General features: G+C 39.0%; 2 protein-coding genes across 2 annotated transcripts in view; one reads left to right on the top strand and one right to left on the bottom strand.

Annotated features, from left to right (window-relative positions):
• The window catches only part of LOC136699162 (uncharacterized), a 34,388-nt gene that overhangs the window by 1,000 nt on the left and 15,268 nt on the right, over positions 1 to 18,120 (top strand). The gene's annotated exons all lie outside the window — the stretch shown is intronic.
• Positions 1,620 to 17,799, bottom strand: kpna6 (karyopherin alpha 6 (importin alpha 7)). The gene is made up of 14 exons (XM_066673776.1): positions 17,665 to 17,799; positions 13,386 to 13,519; positions 13,186 to 13,281; positions 12,846 to 12,945; positions 12,630 to 12,724; positions 11,960 to 12,091; positions 11,608 to 11,696; positions 11,350 to 11,449; positions 10,129 to 10,292; positions 9,915 to 9,993; positions 9,659 to 9,784; positions 9,143 to 9,270; positions 6,961 to 7,139; positions 1,620 to 6,807 (listed from the first exon to the last, which is right to left on the bottom strand). The coding sequence occupies exons 1-14, from the start codon at positions 17,666 to 17,668 to the stop codon at positions 6,620 to 6,622; spliced, it is 1,614 nt and encodes a 537-aa protein (XP_066529873.1). The 5' UTR covers positions 17,669 to 17,799; the 3' UTR covers positions 1,620 to 6,619.

Raw genomic sequence — 18,120 nt, 5'->3', positions numbered from 1 at the left:
GCTTCCTCATTGGCTAATGATATAAGTGAATTCAGCAGGTAGCAGGTTATGGTCTCAGTCACACAGCTCCAGGGACTTGGAGGTTGTGGGTTCAAGTCCCGCTCCAGGTGACTGACTGTGAGGAGTGTGGTGTGTTCTCCCTGTGTCTGCGTGGGTTTCCTCCGGGTGACTGTCTGTGAGGAGTGTGGTGTGTTCTCCCTGTGTCTGCGTGGGTTTCCTCCGGGTGACTGTCTGTGAGGAGTGTGGTGTGTTCTCCCTGTGTCTGCGTGGGTTTCCTCCGGGTGACTGTCTGTGAGGAGTGTGGTGTGTTCTCCCTGTGTCTGCGTCGGTTTCCTCCCACAGTTTGAAAACACACGTTGGTAGGGGGATTGGCGACTCAAAAGTGTCTGTGTGTGAGTGCTTCTGTGTTACCCTGTGAAGGGCTGGCGCCCCCTCCAAGGTGTGTTCCCGCCTTGTGCCCAGTGAGTCCAGGTAGACTCCGGCCCCACCGCGACCCTGAACTGGATAAGCGATTACAGACAATGAATGAATGAATGAATGTAAGTTTAATTTTTGAGATGACTATTTTATGTTCAAAAAGATTCATAGACAGATTCCATAGACAGGTGGCATAGTGGCACTATCAAACACCTCCAGGGTCCAGGGGGTTGTGGGTTCAGACACCACTTTGGGTTGCTGTCTGTGTAGTCTCAGTCTCACAATGCCAGCTGAAACTACTGTCTGAGTGGAGTTTGGTGTGTTCTCCCTGTGTCTGCGGGGGCTTCCTCCGGGTGCTCTGGTTCCCACCCACAGTCCAAAACCACAGGTTGGTAGGTGGATTGGCTGTGTCCATAGATGTGTGCGAGTGTGGTGCCCTGTGTTGACCCATCCAGGGTGTGTTTTTGCCTTGTGCCCAGTACCCAGTTATTCCGGGTCCATAATATTATGACCATTTCCACTGACATCCATGAGAAATTTTTAGTTCTACAATTAGGCTGTAGTCCATCTGTTGCTCTGCAATCATAATACTTTGTTTGCCTGCTTTGTGTTCAGGACCCCAAACGACCACCACAGAGCAGGTATGTTTTGGGTGGTGGATTATTCTCAGCACTGCAGTGACTCTGACATGGTGCTGGTACGAGTGGATCAGACACAGCAGTGCCGCTGGACTTGAAACAAGGGGGTGGTCATAATGTTATGGCTGATTGTATGTTCTTTTAGGGATTTAAACAACACTAGGTAGTATTTTTAACCTTTAGAATCAAATAATTGTGATGAAGCTGAGCTGTAATATGGAGAATGGCACCTCAGTCTTTCCTACTCTGGGCACTGCACTGTGTAACTGTGTGTGATTTCCGGGCAGTGCTCTAAAAGTGAACTGCACTATTCAAGCAGTGAATAAAGACTTGTAGACAAGTTAAACTTGCGGCACTTCTGAATATAAACAAGAAAACGGCAGTTCTCCACAATTCTTGACATTCCATTTAAGACCCAATAAATGTGTTAAACTGTGGAACCCTGTGGGGGTACATTTTCCTTTTAAATGTATTTAATTAGTTCATAAAATTGATTACATTGTAAAGAGCAACTATGCCATACGTAATAAATAAGAACACGATACAAACGGCAACAGACATTTTCATTGTTTATTTTGTTGTTTTTTTTTTTTGCATGTTATTTGCATTCTGGACAAACCTTTTAAATCTGTTTAAAACATTTGTTCAGTAATTTTAATGTACATGTTTATGTTTTGTGTGACATGTTCAGTTTTGTGTGTTTCACTCATTCATACCGTCGGTAAAGTCAAGTCAGTCACAGTATATGGTGGGTAATAGTTGGCAAAAGGAGGAGAGATATGTATAAATACATTTTGAAAAGAAAAATGACAAGACCAAGAAACAATATCCACCAGGGCAAGACTATAATAATATGTATGAAATGAAACGAAACAATTTAACAAACACGTTGTAAACACAGGTAAGTCAGCGTTTTTTTTCCTTTCTTTTTTTGTTTTTAATAGATTTTTTTATTATTTTTAATTTTTTTTAACGATACACAGCCAGGCATTCTGCACTGGCTTTGGATTTGTAGGAGACAAAAAGTCTCAAGATATAAATATCTACAAGATCTAGGACGGAAGACCAGAAAAGATTCAATTCAACTGTACATGTGTGGCCTTTATCAATTTTTGCACTTCTCGGAAGTCATTGGTAATCAGGGACAGTGTCAGAACTATTCCTTCAGTAAATTGTGCCAATAAGAAGTTGCCCACTCAGGTCTGCTTAATTTACATAGTAGATTCACGAAGCCTTGGATTTGCTAATCTCTCTAAAGAACATCCTTCAGTGAGCGAAACCTGAACCGAACATTTACAGAATCCTTGCATAAGGCAGACTTCTCTCTCCTGCCCTTTTTGCCCCTGATACTTTACTGCCATATTATTATTATTTCCAAATTTTCAAAGACCCAATGTCTTGCAGACTGGAAGATGGACATCAGATTTGGAACAGTTGATTGGGTCTCTATAAGCAGCGCAACTTCTACAGAGATTGTATAAATATAAGCAACATCGTAAACACAGAAAAATGTGTAAAACGGATCCTACAATAGCTGTGGTCTTTCCCCTTCCCCTTCCACCACCCCCCGCGCTTCTACGCCCCTAAGAATGAATGAAATATTTCATCAAAAGGAGAAACAATGCAAATCTAAGTCGACAGACCAACAAAAAGGGAAAAGAAAGCTCCATAAAACTTGATTTAAAATATGTAAATTAGTCCAGCATAATAAATTAGCTTTACACTTAAATTTCTAGTTCTGATTCATTTTACCAATTTGGTGTACAAATAGATCTCCACATGTCTATAGGATATGTGCAGCTAATGTAACCTCTGATTATTATAAAGGTATGACAATAGAGCAGCAGCATTTGCACAAATGTGTGCACATTCAAGTAAATAAACAAAGTCTGGATAAAAGGAAAAAGAGACGTTCTGATATGCATCAACCTCCAGTCTTTGTTGGTCTGATTGGCACTTTTGTGAAAAGGAGTGCATTTGAATTTTTTTTTTTTATTTAATGTTTTTTTTCCTTTTAATCACTTATTACCCCCAACCTAAGTCTAACAGAATATAGGGATAGTGTACATATAATTATTATTTTTACCTCATTTGTCTTTTTGATATGCACAGATAACAGGTACAAACGGGTAGAGGTTGTATCTGCAGTATCTTTGATCTATCACTATTCCCAATATTCTGTTAGCCACAGTGTTTTTAATATGTCAAAAAAAAAAAAAAAAAAAAAACACAACTTAGTGTATCTGTTCCCACTATTTTAAACTGTTTTGAAATCTCTAATACACACACAAAAAAAAAAAAACACCAAGACTGAGCAAATTTTAAACTTGGAGCAGTTTCTATCCTTTTATATATTAAATATATTAATTCCTAAATGTCATAGCTATTGTAAAAATCCTTGTATATCAAGAGCAAAACTTTAAAGGTGGGGGCATCTACAAAAATTCAGGATATGCGAAGTTCACCAAGCCTTTTCTCATAATAATAATGGACTATATCGATTAGTCCAATCGTAGTGAAATGTTCACACACTGTGCAGGGTGGCTGCTGTTCTTAAAAGGTGTAGAATAGTTTATATACAACAGCAACGATATCTTCATTTCCTTGGTCTGTGATAAATTACTTTCTTGGATAAACAGAGAAGGAACTGAATGACAAATCTCTGAAACACTGAAAAAGCTTATGATCTGCACAACTGTCAAAAATGTCTTATAGAAGTGAGTTAATATACACTCATTCTTTCCACACTGTGGCTATTCAATTGTATCCCAAACCACCTTAGAAAACAGTGAACAACTCTGGCATCGACACGCTGAAACGGTGCTATAAGGTTTCCTAATGTAGACTAGGCTCACAGTGTATCAGTTCTATTTAAGCCAAAGCCTAAACCACGTGGGGGTAGGTTTCCTGGACTGAATTAACTGCACTATCAGTTGTCTCCATTGGATTCGATGATGATTTTTGTTTTATAGATTGAATTGACATAATCATAGTGAAACCACAAAGTAGCATCAGTTCTATATTACAACACCGCATCTGAATCATAAGAGGTTAAGAAAGATCAAAATTTAGTCGTATCAAAATATAGCTCACATGCATGAAACTATTAACGTAAGTAGTTTAGTCAATCTCACATTCTCAACTATGGAATGCCATAATTTAGTGAAGAAATCTGAAATTGGCTTAAAAAAAATGTAGGTGAATCTGATGTTTGAAAAGTACTAACATTGATTGCTGTGGTAATTTAGATTGGGAAGAAAAATCAAGATTCAGTAACAAACACAAAAAAGATTCCTTTGACAAAGGCATCTACAGTAAACAGATGAACCATCTAAATTGATAGCCTTTAAAAAAAAAAAATACTTTGACAAAAATGCATATTGAAGCCGTTACACTAGGGGTTCTCAGTGCTGATCATGCATTACACTACGTGCATGAAGAATACAGCCTTCCTATTCAGCAACCAAAACATACTACAAAGCACTTCACTGCCAACATTAGAAGCCACACAAGCTATGATAACATGATGTGAACACAGCTTCAGAAGTAATTTCCCATCACTTCACATTTCATCTGTCAGTCAGTGTCCTATTACTCACACAGCTATAGATCCTTCTATGGCCAAATAAAACCCAACCTTCACTCATTACAACACCCATGAGTCGATGTGGTGTAGAGGTAGGAGAAAAAAAAAAAGCTTCCATAAGAACGTTTAAAAAAAAGTTTCACAGTAGATTTCCTTGATTCAAAAAAAAAGAATGAGAAAATGAAAAGAAACCCTAATATCAATCTTTTTAGACCAACTGTTTATATGCAAGGGCTTTAAGCCACTCCAATGTGAAATATCCCCACTGTGGGAAGACGTTAACTAAGAGTGGACTTAGTGCAGTAAAAGTGGCAGCTTTTCTGGGGTTTAAAAAATAATAATAATAATAATAATAACCCAGAATGAACATACTGCATTTGACATGTCTGAAACTGAAAACAGAAAAAAAAAACCACATACAGAATGTTAAGTCAAAAATTATGGAAGCCATTTTCCCCCGTGTGGTATGTTCTTATCTGTATGTGACGTGTACATTGCATGCTGTTTGTATGCATGTGTGCAAGAGGTGTTGTGCAAGTATATAGCATCTTTATGTATATATTTTTACCTATACATTTTATAGTTTTGTTAGATTAGTCATGAGTTATACGTGTATCCCATGCCATATCTTTAAGATTAATTTAGTTAAATTATTGCTCTGGTGAATAATTGTTCAAAAAAAAAAAGTGTAAACAAATGTTATTGGGAACTTTCATTAAGTGACAACAAAATATGGTGAGGCAGTTTTTTTTTTGCTACCCTTTTTCTTCCCACATTAATTTATAGCCCGTGCAAACGTAGTTTATTAGCTAAAATACCCAATAATGGTCTAGCAGTGGCTGTGACTCTTGTAGATTTGGCAAGGGATACACCATGACAGTCAACAGATTAATAAAACCATGCAAAAGCCTAACATGCACAAACTGAGGGCTGTCCACACCGACTTTCTTTCTCTGCACCAGATGCTTGCGCTGCAATTGTTAATTTTAAGTTAAAATACGAAAAAAAAAAACCCGAACCCAACTTAATCGTCTAAATGGTATTTGTGCCTTTCTTTGAAATATAGAAGGAACAATACAAGCCTCATTTGCGAAATTTGGTGTCAGCCTAGAGAACACCACAACCCTCAGATATGTGCTTCATCTTAAATCTCGCATGTAGTAATTAAATCACAGCGAATTTCAAAACTATTCATAACACCACACACACAACAAACATTAGGCAAATAACTAACTCGCCACTAGCCTGGATATAAATGTTCCTATGCTTTCTAGCGCTTCCTGATGTTATTTCAGTAAAACCACCCATATCTTTTACCTACAAAAACCCATGTGTATGGAACACAAAGTAATTAATGAAAAGAACCAAAGCATGCTGCCTAAAGCCCCTGAAATCTCTCAACAAAACCATGCCCTGCAATAATCGTACAAAGTCAAGTCTAAATACATGGCTTGGAAAACAAGTCTCATTTTACTACTCGAGTAAACAATCGAAAGCATGAGAATCTTAACGTCTTCATTACTTAAATTAGCCAAGTTAAATGGATTGTACTACTATGGTAAAGAACGCCTAAACAGGGCCAATAACGAAAGAAAGAAAAAAAAGTAGAAAACTTTTCCACGTTTTGCTGGGAATGCTTGTCCAATAAATGCAATTTTGAAAGAGCAGGAAAGAAAATATTTTGAGCATCCTTTCCAACACAACTGGGCGAATGTTTAAGTAGTGGGGCTCAAACTTCCCCCCACTCAAAGGGGAAATTAAGACACTAAAATTAAATTAAACATTTTCTGAAGTCCTGAATGTGTGAAAACAGTGGTAATGTCTTCCTGCAGGAAGCACACTAAATGTGGCAAAATAAATTTGCTCCAGCCCCAGTCAGACTTTTCTGGCTGTGCTGAGCAGATCTGATTCATCCTGCAGTAAGATATGAGGATGGGAAAGGCAGGGATGCTCTAGGGAAAACATAAGTGTTAGTTGATTAGAGCTGAAAGCCCTCCATGGGGGCCTCCTGCTGAGGAAAAAGGTACTGCTGCTGGTTCTCATCCACCTGTGGCACCAGGCTAGCATCCTCTTCCTCCACACCAAAGTAGTGCTCGATAAGATCAAAAGCTTTCTGGTAGATCTCCTGATTCTCATGGCTCTGAAGAAACTCAATCTTGTCCAAGCCTTTGAGGGGGGAAAAAAGTGGAAACAAAACTAGTTACTAGAGAAGATACACTACAACTTTGTTTTCCCCCCAATATAGATAATGAAATATTCAGAACTAGTCAATACTCCTCATACAAACCCTTCATTTTTACTTTTGAAAGTGTTACTAACCATAGGCCTCCTCTATGAGACTGCAGTAAGGGTTGATGCCGCTGCCGCTCTGTTTGGCCTCCTGCTCTCCAAGTCTCAGAATATTCTCCAATCCATTGAGAGCTACCTGCACAATCTTAGAATCCATCACTGTCAGCAGATCACACAATGGCTTTATGCAGCCCATATTCACCAGATACCTGGAGAAAATAAGAAAACAATAGTCAGAACGAGTGCAAATAGCACAATGACACAAACAACACAAAACTAGAGGAAGAGGAACACTGAGCCGGCACCAGAGTGATGGAATATGACGAGTAAATTCAGAATAATCATTAAGCTTTCACAACGAACAAAGCCAAATTAGAATGGGCCTGGGACCGCTTCTGAAAAGGTACATTCTCATAATCATATATTAATTAGCACTGTGTAACTTCTAAATGTCAGTGTGAATTATTCTAACACCTGTCTAAGCATGCCAAGAGTATTGTACTTTGAGGAAGCTTTAGTCTGAACCACAATGCCCTTGCAGCAGAAAATTGTTTCATACAGCCTCATCCAGAATTCAGTATCTGGTCCAGCTGAATCCACAGCATCCACTACGATTTCACAATGGCATTTTCAAGAAAATGTCAGTAAGAGAAAAGGGAGACCAACTGTGCAAGTCATTACCTACACAGGGAATATAACAATCACAGCACAAACTGTGAGCAACATAATGTAATTATCAAAATAACAGTCCTTGAGATTCACTGAAAGCAAGCCAAGTATATCCCTTGCTAGTGTCTTGTTTCAGGAACATATTCACTGTTCAGGACTTTTCTGCTAACAGTCATCACACTGCAAAATTCCTTTCAGGATTCCATTGGTTTTAATGTTAAATTTTATAATTCTACTACTTTATTAATGCATTGCTTTTATTCCCTTTCAGGGCTGAAAGTTTAATTGTATTATATCACAAGCTAAATCTGTAAGAGCTGATGTTTTCCTACTAGCTGACATAAGAGCATTTTTTAAATGGGGACATTTAGCTTGTGTATAAAAGACCAATCAGAGTACACGACGACTACAAGTAAATTAATGTGTGACTATAATTAGGACTCAACATAAAACATGAGGTTCTTGGTTATAAAAGCAGTTCTGGATGTTTATTTATAGAAAATAAATTGTAAAGCAAATTAAATTTCAACTGCTGTGAGGCATTATCCTCAAATCATTCAGATCTATCATCTGTATACATTTTGGAATACTACCTACAGTCCAATATACGGTACATTTTAAAACAAATTAAGGCCATTCGTTTATCTATAAAAATAAATAAAAAGTGACACTTTTTAATGATCCACAGACACCCTGGTTTAGCACAGAGTTTGGGTTAAAACAGAGGAAGGGACCAGAGGGGGGGGGGGGGGTAAATATATATGTAACTCTGAAGACCCTTCACTCAACTTTGCAACAGTGCTCCTTCCCACCCCAGTGTAATACACCAGAGGAGTCCACACATTTTTTTCAAAGGGGGCCGAACTGGAGCATATCAAAATACTTAAGGGCCAGTCTCTCTTTCCAAGTACAGGGGGTCCTCGACTTACGACGTTGATCCGTTCCTACGTTGCGTCGTAAATCGATTTTCGGAACATACGTACATACTGTAAGTAAATAACGTACTGCAAGCACTTATCCTATCCTAACACCTATCCTCCTCGGTCCCGAGCCGCGTAACCGTGTATTCTTCCGCCTCGCACAATAAACACGAAGTTCACGTTACGTCGTTTACGACGCAAAACCACTTAAGTCGAAACAAGGCTTTATACAGTAAATGGCAGATGTGTCGTAACTCGGGACTGACGTAAGCCGAGGACCTCCTGTATATTATTCATGAATTATTTGTATTAAAAATATGAAAAACACAAATTTACAACAGTTTATATTTATTAACTACTGAATTTCATCTTAGAGCATTAACTACTGCAGAATATCAAGAGTGTTACATCCAACATTTTACTGCAAATGCACTTTTTTTTTCGTTGCTACAGGCATCACCAAATGTTGCTCTGTGAACTACTTTGCTGGCCCAGAGAAATAAATGCCGTTTAACTTTAGCTTAGTTCATTAACACAGTGGTGCAGTATCTTATTTATTAGTAAATGTGCATACCGCTCATCCTTAGTCCAGTGTACAATCTGATTTCAGTCTTGCAGCTTACCTGATCTGTTCTGGTGTGCCACCTGATGTGGCGTTAGTGATGGCCCATGCTGCCTCTTTCCTGGTGCGAAACTCTGCTTTTTGGAGGATTTCAATCAGCACAGGGAAGATGTTTGAATCTATTACTGTCTAAAAAATGTAAAGCAGAAAGATAAGTTGATCACTTTAATAAGTTGATTAATGTTTTATTTTTAACTAGCTGTTAGACAGCAAAACTGCTACTGTGTTATATATAGAGGCCTGCACTATAGCCTCTAACTTATTAGTTCAAAAATATATGAAATAATGATATATATATATATATATTTTTATAGAGTGGACTCAAATTTAATTACACATAATATACTGCGTTTTAGTTACTGCACCCAATTGTCTACTTTTGCAATTAGAGTTCAATGGTCAGAAAATTGAACTGATGAACTTTACAGTCTGACCTTGTATAACTACGTGTAGAACGATTAATGAAGCACTGTCATGGACAACGCACTACAAGACCATGCACCGTTACAGTATGTACCTGTATCTGTGCTCGGTTCCCTGCTGTGATGTTGGAGATTGTCCAGCAGGCCTCTTTCCTGATGGACTCCTTGGCACTGCTGAGCAGGTGCAGGAGGCAAGGGAGAGCAGAACAATTCAGCACCACCTACAGAGAACAAAGCAGGGCACAGGGTAAGAGAAAGAGAGCGAGATGCAAAGAAGCACTCAGCCAAAAGATCTAAACCAAGAACTCAAATTCACATGGACCCAAACAACACAGACACAACCACACAGACCTGAGTCTGAATGTCATCTCCAGTGACTATGTTTCCCACAGCTCTCAGTGCTGGAGAGGCCACTTTATAATCAGAGTGCCTGCAAAGGGAAAAGAATGCATGAACTAACACTACTGATGCTATTATGTATAATAATAATATAATGAGAATTGCATAGAGACCAATCTTTTACGCTAAACTGATTTTCTGGTTGACGTCAGAAATATATACTCACATAAGAAGCTCCACCAGTCTCCTGCAGACCCCTGAGTCAATCACAGCCTGGATTTTCTCATTGGGTCCGTCTGAGAGGTAGGACAGAGCCCAGCACGCATCAGCCAGTAGGTCAGAATCACTGCTGAACAGCAAGCGGGACAACACTGGCAGGCATGGAGCTACCTACAGGGGTCCCAAAAGAATTAGACAACCAGATGTTTTCATATATAAATGTTCCATTGGTCTATCATCCGCCATATGGTAAAACACATTCTGGTACATTTCATACAGGACGACTGGATAAACAGTGTATGGAGTGCCTCCCAGACTAAAACCAAAAAGCAATACAAAATAAAGGTCACCCGTTTCTGGACAATAGTAATGATGCCTTGCCCAAACAGTTCAAAACACAGGCCCAGCTGAACCTAACCCCGTCTGTGTCCCAGTTATTGTGTCTGTCTGAGAAATGCAGGATGAGAGGAATGCAAGCTGGCATGTTGATAAATTCCACCTCCCACTCCAAACAAATCGCACCCAATTAGACAAGGGAGGGGAACGCAGGCAAGCATGTGGATTACATATCTACAGCAGGCACAGATTACTATAGGACTCCTGCAATCCTGCCTAGTGCCCATGCTGCTTTTCAACAGAATTTTTGGTTTAACTGAAACTATTTCAGTCCCAATGAGAGTTAGACAAAGAGATAAATATAAAGTCAAGGCTGGCAATATGACAAAACTGTTTATCATGAAGGCATTTTGTTTGGGGGGGGGGGGTGGGGGGTCAATATACCACAAGGATTAAGCACAAAAGTAGTGTTCTCCACCATCTAAACAGCCATGTTCAGAATTGCCAGCTTCTTTAAACGAGAAGGAGTCATCGCTCAGTTCAGTGCGAGAGCCTTTTTTTTTTTTAAAGCCATTTACACTTTGTACTCTTTCTTCTCAATGGCACATTTAAACAGTACATATGTCAGTTTTGCACCATTTAACCTCGTCTTTGTGTTCTGAACTGTAATGTAGTTGGAGAAACCAAGTCGAGGAGATGGTACAGTTCTAAATTTACTGCACCCTATGTAAGAAACAATCAGAATGGCTTATTTGACACTTTAAAATGTAATGCATAGCAAATAATGGTTAATATGACCTAAGACACGAAGAATCAAAGATAAAATTAGTAGAGAACAGTTTAACTGTTACACCACATTAATGCGGAAAGAGAGCACATAATAGGCTGAGACCTTTTCAAATTCTGGTGGTGGACTTTTGCCTCTGCATAGGTTTGAAAGGGCCCAGACTGCGTTTCTGGTCATGGTGAGACGAGTTGATTTGGTCAGAAGCCTGAAAGGAAGGGTTCAGACAAAATGTGATTTAATTATTCATATACACTAACATATGGAATATTTAAATATATATTTTATAATTGTTTTTATATTTAAAAAATACTCTGTATCAGACAGCACAATGTCATGAACAGGATGCAGTTGACGAGAACTCACGTTAAGAGAGGTGGAAGGATATTGCAGTTCAGTACAAAGTCTCTGCATACAGCACTGTCTCCAGCAATGTTGCCTAGTGCCCATACAGCCTGGAACAGAGATTATTTCCCCATTATTTTAAGGATGTAAATATCTTCTCCAGGTATGACCCTTCTCTTGAGCAGGCAAAGACTGATTTGGTATATTTTGTCTTAGATTGAGATACCATGAAAAATCAATTTTGAGAAACAAACAAGATGCTAAGCAAAAAAGATGGATTCATAGACAATCTACTGGAATGGAATGCGCTGATTGCTAAGCTGCACACATACTTGAAATGCATGACCTTTTGCTACTGCAGACCTGTCAGTACCTGTTCTTGGACGTCTTCAAATTCAGAGTTGAGGAGCTTGATGAACACAGGGACGGCACCTGCCTCGATCACATACTTTGTCTGTTGAGATGTCCCAGAGGCGATGTTTGTCAGTGCCCAAGCAGCCTCAAACTGAAAACAGACCACACGAGAAATTTGTGTCTAAATAACCCACTAAAAAAACGAGAATATTAGAATAAATTAAAATTATTCATTAGTTCATTATCTGTAACCCTTATCCAGTTCAGGGTCACGGTGGGTCCAGAGCCTACCTGGAATCATTGGGCACAAGGCAGGAATACACCCTGGAGGGGGCACCAGTCCTTCACAGGGCAACACAGACAAACATTCACTCACACCTACGGACACTTTTGAGTCACCAATCCACCTACCAACGTGTGTTTTTAGACTGTGGGAGGAAATCAGAGCACCCGGAGGAAACCCACGCAGACACAGGGAGAACACACCAAACTCCTCACAGACAGTCACCCGGAGGAAACCCACGCAGACACAGGGAGAACACACCAAACTCCTCACAGACAGTCACCCAGAGCGGGAATCGAACCCAAAACCTCCAGGTCCCTGGAGCTGTGTGACTGCGGCACTACCTGCTGCACCACCATGCCGCCCCAAATTAAAATAATTATCAGATTATAATGTCAGATGATACCTGTAATGTGGAATCGGTGCTTGTCTCAAGAAACTCTACAAATCTAGTTACGACTCCTGGTGTGCTGATGACTTCATCAATGGGTGGGTTTGGTTCTGAGTAGCAAAAACAGAGACTCGAGATTTAGATTTGACTAATCACAAGTCAACATTTCATTAGGTTTGTTGTCTAGATACATACAACAATGTTTATTATTACTATTATCCTCTCTGATACCTTTGGACAGTAGTTTTCTGAATTTCTGTGTCGTAGCCAGTTGCAATTCAGGATCTTCTGAGAAGAGCATTTCCACCATGTCTCGTGTGATGACTCCTTCCTGAAAAGAAATGACGGGTTGATCTACGTTAAAATACCACTCTAGAACTCCCTTAAGATTATGATACGGCCCTGTGTTGGCACTGTCATTGTTCAGTCTCATGCTAAGGAAGAACATGACCCTTAACTAACCATTAAGTTATCAGGTCAATCTGGTGAATACATTAAAGGTGCATTGTAAATGCCAGTAAATCACATTTTCATCATGGGTTTTAATATTTAACTGTCATTTATAATTTACCTGCATTGAGGTAGAGCTGACATACGAGTCCATGTGTGGGCTGTCAAACATGCCCCCCTCCTCATTGAGCAGCTCCACATTTCTTCTCTTAAACAGCTGCCAATCAGACAGAGGGGAGAATGACATGCATTACAGTATAACCTAGCACTTTTACACATTAAGATTAGAATTCAGACGCACGAGACAAAATGAACACCTACTTGCTGTTCCCTTTTCTGTTTCCTCAACTGAATTCCCTCTTCTTCTCTTCTCCGGCGCATCTCTTCGAGATTAAGTGCTTTGTTCTTGTAACGATTCATCCTGTAGTTATCCTTCGCAGGACTTGCCGATGGCTCTGCAGTACAAGAGGAATGCAAACTAAAGCTTAGACATCTACATGAACACCAATATAACACGATTATAGTCCAAAAAAGATGGTATAAAACTGATCATGCAGCCTAAAATAAGCTGTGTAGTTGTTGTCGCAATCAACAAACTTCCCAATTCCTGATCATTAATGGCTTGCCAATTTGATTTGGACGTGTTATTGCTTAGACCACTTCACAGGCCTGTACTCTGAGCTTTTGTGATACAGCAATGCAGCTGTATCGGTAGCACCACACTCACGTAAAACACTATTCACAATGAACACGATTTAATCTTAGTACAGTGGAACCTGTACTAACGAACACCTATACTAACAAATTTTCCAAGATATGAACCGGGCATTTGAATATTTTTTGCCTCCACCAACGAACCACGACTCTAGAAACGAACCCGAGCCTCTGTCGAGCGGCGGCTGGAAATGGCCACTGACCCAAATAGGCGAGTCTCCCAGCGCCCAGACTTGAGTGAGCTTTTAAGATTAGCAAATTGTAGTTTTAGCAATTTAGCATTAGTGTTCCTGCTAAGTTAAGCCGTATCTACGCTTCCTCTCCCCACATTCACCGCCTACTCTCCGGTATTCCACCCACACCCCGTCATACAGCCAGTGCCTGTGTTACTCCTCCAGCCAGTCGTCACGTCTTCAAGGTAGCGATGTGTAACCACTCACAACTTTATTATGTCTTTTACCACTGTATTTCTCTTTTATTTTTAGTAACGCTACATGTATTTTTTTACTAATTTGAGAGTGTTGTAAAGATATATCAGTGCAAAAAGAGTGAGTTTCCGGGGGGGGGGTGGGGGGGGGGGGGTAGGGGCTGGAACGCTTTAATTGCTTTTCCATTATTTTTTCCAATGGGGAAAATTGACTCGAAAAACGAACTTTTCCACTTACGAACCGGGTCACGGAACGGATCAAGTTCGTAGGTAGAGGTTCCACTGTAATAGTAATAAAGGAATTCAGTTATTACTATTAAAAACAAGCATCAGATGTGGATAAGATCATGAAGGACTTTACAAAGTGCTGTGGACAGTGCAGAACTATAAAATTGACTAGATCTAATTTTTTACATTCCCCCCCTCACAGCTCTAGTAAATATCTTGGTCCTATTCCTGGCACTATCTAGGAGCTTAGATGGGCTATTACGTGCACATTAACTGATAAGATGAAGTGAATAACCCCTTTATAAAACTGATCGGATGAATTAGGAGTGAAGGAGAACATGGCATTTATAAAGTTTAACAAAGAACATGTTCTTGCATGTGTAAACATGTGCACGTCATCGCCATAATGTTGAAAAATACACTTTTCACCCTGCTCCCATGAAATGAAGAGCTAAATAAGCACTGATAAGAGTGCATAGCAGTCTCAACAACTCTCAGTAACAGCGCTACACATTCATTACTCATTTCAATCTATTCTCAGTCTGCTGAGCGCTACACTCACACAGAACCATTCAGACACACTCAGTAGAGCTACACTGCAGAGCAGAGCTAATCGCCCTTTGCATGACCAAGCATCTAAAGTTCCCTCTCTCAGCATTTGTCACTGCACAGTGACCAAATATAAGCCAAAAAAGACTGAAAAGCATCAGAGCAGATCACAGTGAATGGTGTATACAGAATCAGTAAGTTTGTACAGTTCGCTACTGCTGTCGTTTAACACTGTGGTTGAGCTTCTGTCATTAATTTGAGTGTAAAGTGGAAATCCACACATGCAAATTAATGTTTCATCAGTTTTATCTTTCTGTTGCTTAAATGTCTCAAACTTTGGAAACTGAATCTGAATGATAGTCATCTCTAAATCTAAGCAACGGGAGGACCACAGTGAGCTACACTGGTTAAGAAAGATCTTTTTAATTACTCAAGTAAATATTGCATTTTACTGAGACGTGTGAGGAGGAGGTCATGAGTAACACTCTAAAGCTGAAGTTTACTATGATCATATTAAAGTTTTGTCAATTATTCACAACCGCTCAGAAGCAATAATACCCTGCACCTGGTGTTTAAACTTGTGTATCCCTCTGAATAAATAACAAAACCAAAGTTTAACTATTAACTGATCGTTTGTATTTGTTATTTAAGAAATTAAAAATAAATCTATCAACAGTCATTTAAAGTTAGATTAAGATAACACTGAGCTCTGGGTCATGCTTGTCTCAAAAGTCTCAGTTCGTCAACAAACTTTTATGCTTAGTCATGTTTAACAGAGCAGAAAAAGAAAGCCTATTTACCGTGTGTTACAAACTTAGTATGCAAGGAAAATAAGCAGTGGTACTTCACTCTGAGAGTGAACCATTACAGTTATAGTTGTCCATCACATGGGACTCCAAAATAGCTGTGTGGCTTAGGCCCCAGTCACAGGAGCTATTTCAACTGACCACGCGCATGTCCACCATGCTCTAAACACAAGCAGCTCAGGTAAACAAGTTTCCTTTAGCATATTCCATTAAAGAAATAATATAAGATGTCAGAGAGCAATCAATTTAAATAGTGAATCACTCATAAATAAACTGATTTACCAAAGACATCAAGCGTCATGAGACGTTTAACCTTCTACACTGCAGTCGTGATCAGACGATAGAAAACACATTTTAGCTTTCGGTGAGTTTTGATAAGATTGTAGCTTTTAGGAACCATGTTAGACCACAGACAGAGGTGTGTGTGTGTGTGCGTGTGTGAGTAAAGCACTTAAACTGAATCTAAATTTACAAAAGACACTTTAAATACTACATTTATATTATGCTTTTTGGTCAACGACAAATGTGGGAATTCAATGTGGCAACTTAGTCTATCTTGCTGAGTAATGTGCGGGCCACAGTGAGCTACTGTGGTTACTGTGATTTGTTAACATCTTACTTACACACTGCAAGTCTAGAACCACTATTTTTCAGTAATGGGGAAAATGCAGAATATTACAGTAAGCGTAGAAATGCGTCTCATTTGATCAACTTATAACTTGAGTGCAAATAATTAACAACTGCCAGAAGCACAGACATGCAGATTAAGTAGATGCAAATTATTTATGTTGTCGTTACTGATTACTACTTCTGCCCTGAGCAGACAGTTGTACTATTTATATCAGACCAGATTTTGCCTGATGTTAACTTGCTTCATATAAATCAGTAAAATGTCTGACATGTGAGAGTTACACTGTTGTTGATCTTAAATTTAAAAGCATATATTCTATAATATTAAAACATGGCTGAATAGTTTGGGGATGTTTTTTGTGGTGTTTTTTTTAACCAGTATTTAAACTGTGTTTTAAACTGCAACTACTTTCTATAAAAATGTTGTTGTATGTTTGTACTCAAACTAGAAAAAAAAGTAGATTTGTTTTTCGTTTTTTTGAGTATTCTACTGAATGCAGAATGCCAGACCATCATTTAGTTGTGGTTGTCAAGTATACAGGACAGTGTTTGGTTGCCTTTTTTTTGGATAAAGTTGGCTACGCTTTAAATTGCTGCTATTGTGATTTAAAAATTTCACATTCAATTTGTGTGTGTGTGTGTATAACTATTTATCTAGTTAGTTAGTGGGTCTACATTGTGTGGAAATACCCATAATTGATGTACTACTTTATACTTTTTAAAATTGCTAATTCATAAAGGAATTTTTGGTTTAAAAGGGTATTTAAATACGTAAACACCCTAAATTTAATTAAATAAAACCTTTAAACATGAATACGACTACAGAATTACTTGCTGCGTCACTTAGAAACTATACAAATGATAACATAGCTACGTGCTTTATTTCCCTAAACACGGTTCAGTAACACTCTAATTAAAACATGTTCGGGGAATAAAGCACAGGTGGCAGCTGAAAGGGCTGGTTTTCAGCCTGAAGTCGTGAATGTGGTGTAAGCGCTTTGCCTTTGTCCAGTTGAAGGTTAAGTTAAGCTGAGACCAGTGTGTGTGAGTGAGAGAGAGAGAGAGAGAGGTTACGGAGTTATTTCGCGAGTGAAGCTGAAAGCTGTGGCTCCACTGACGCTAACAGTCTCTGTGGCTAACGGCGGTTAGCGGCGCTCTGCGTGTTCAACAACATGTCACCTCCACAAACGATACAATCAGAGAAATAACACCGGAATGTGTAAACTCGGAGCCCCCAGACGCTCACCCATCTCTCCGTGTGGTAAAGAAGTCGCTGTTTTCGATCTGTAACCAGAAGACCACCAGCTCCGCTCCTTCAGCCAAATCACTCCTCACTCACTGACAATATGTCGGAGAACTACGGCGGCACTGAAGGGACAAACCTGCTGTTAACGCCTTAAAATCCACTTCGACCTAGAAACGCCGATTTTAAACAACGGCTGAAAAGTAGTTGCTAATAAATCACGGATTAAAATTCATTTAAATAAATTTTGAAAAATATATATAAAATGTACAATAGAAGTAACAATTTAGGTGTACTATGCAAATATTTATAATATATATAATATATCCCATGACCTCTTAAAATAAATTGTTAAAATATATAATAATTAAACCATTTAAATCTTTCTTCTACATGTCTCAATGGTATATATATATATATAAAAAGCAGTCAGCCTTTCTTTTTAGAAACAACAGCTAC

Source organism: Hoplias malabaricus, chromosome 6, assembly GCF_029633855.1.
Source record: "Hoplias malabaricus isolate fHopMal1 chromosome 6, fHopMal1.hap1, whole genome shotgun sequence".
Taxonomy (NCBI): Eukaryota; Metazoa; Chordata; class Actinopteri; order Characiformes; family Erythrinidae; genus Hoplias; species Hoplias malabaricus.
Note: the sequence above shows the minus strand (reverse complement) of the source record. Positions and strands in the feature narration are given on the sequence as shown.

Excerpts from the sequence above, each read along its gene's own strand:
- kpna6 (XM_066673776.1), bottom strand. Across the intron at positions 12,092-12,629 it reads GCACCGATTCCACATTACAG|TTTGAGGCTGCTTGGGCACT; the intron begins GTATCATCTGAC and ends GTCTGTTTTCAG. Across the intron at positions 10,293-11,349 it reads CACCACCAGAATTTGAAAAG|GTAGCTCCATGCCTGCCAGT; the intron begins GTCTCAGCCTAT and ends GGACCCCTGTAG.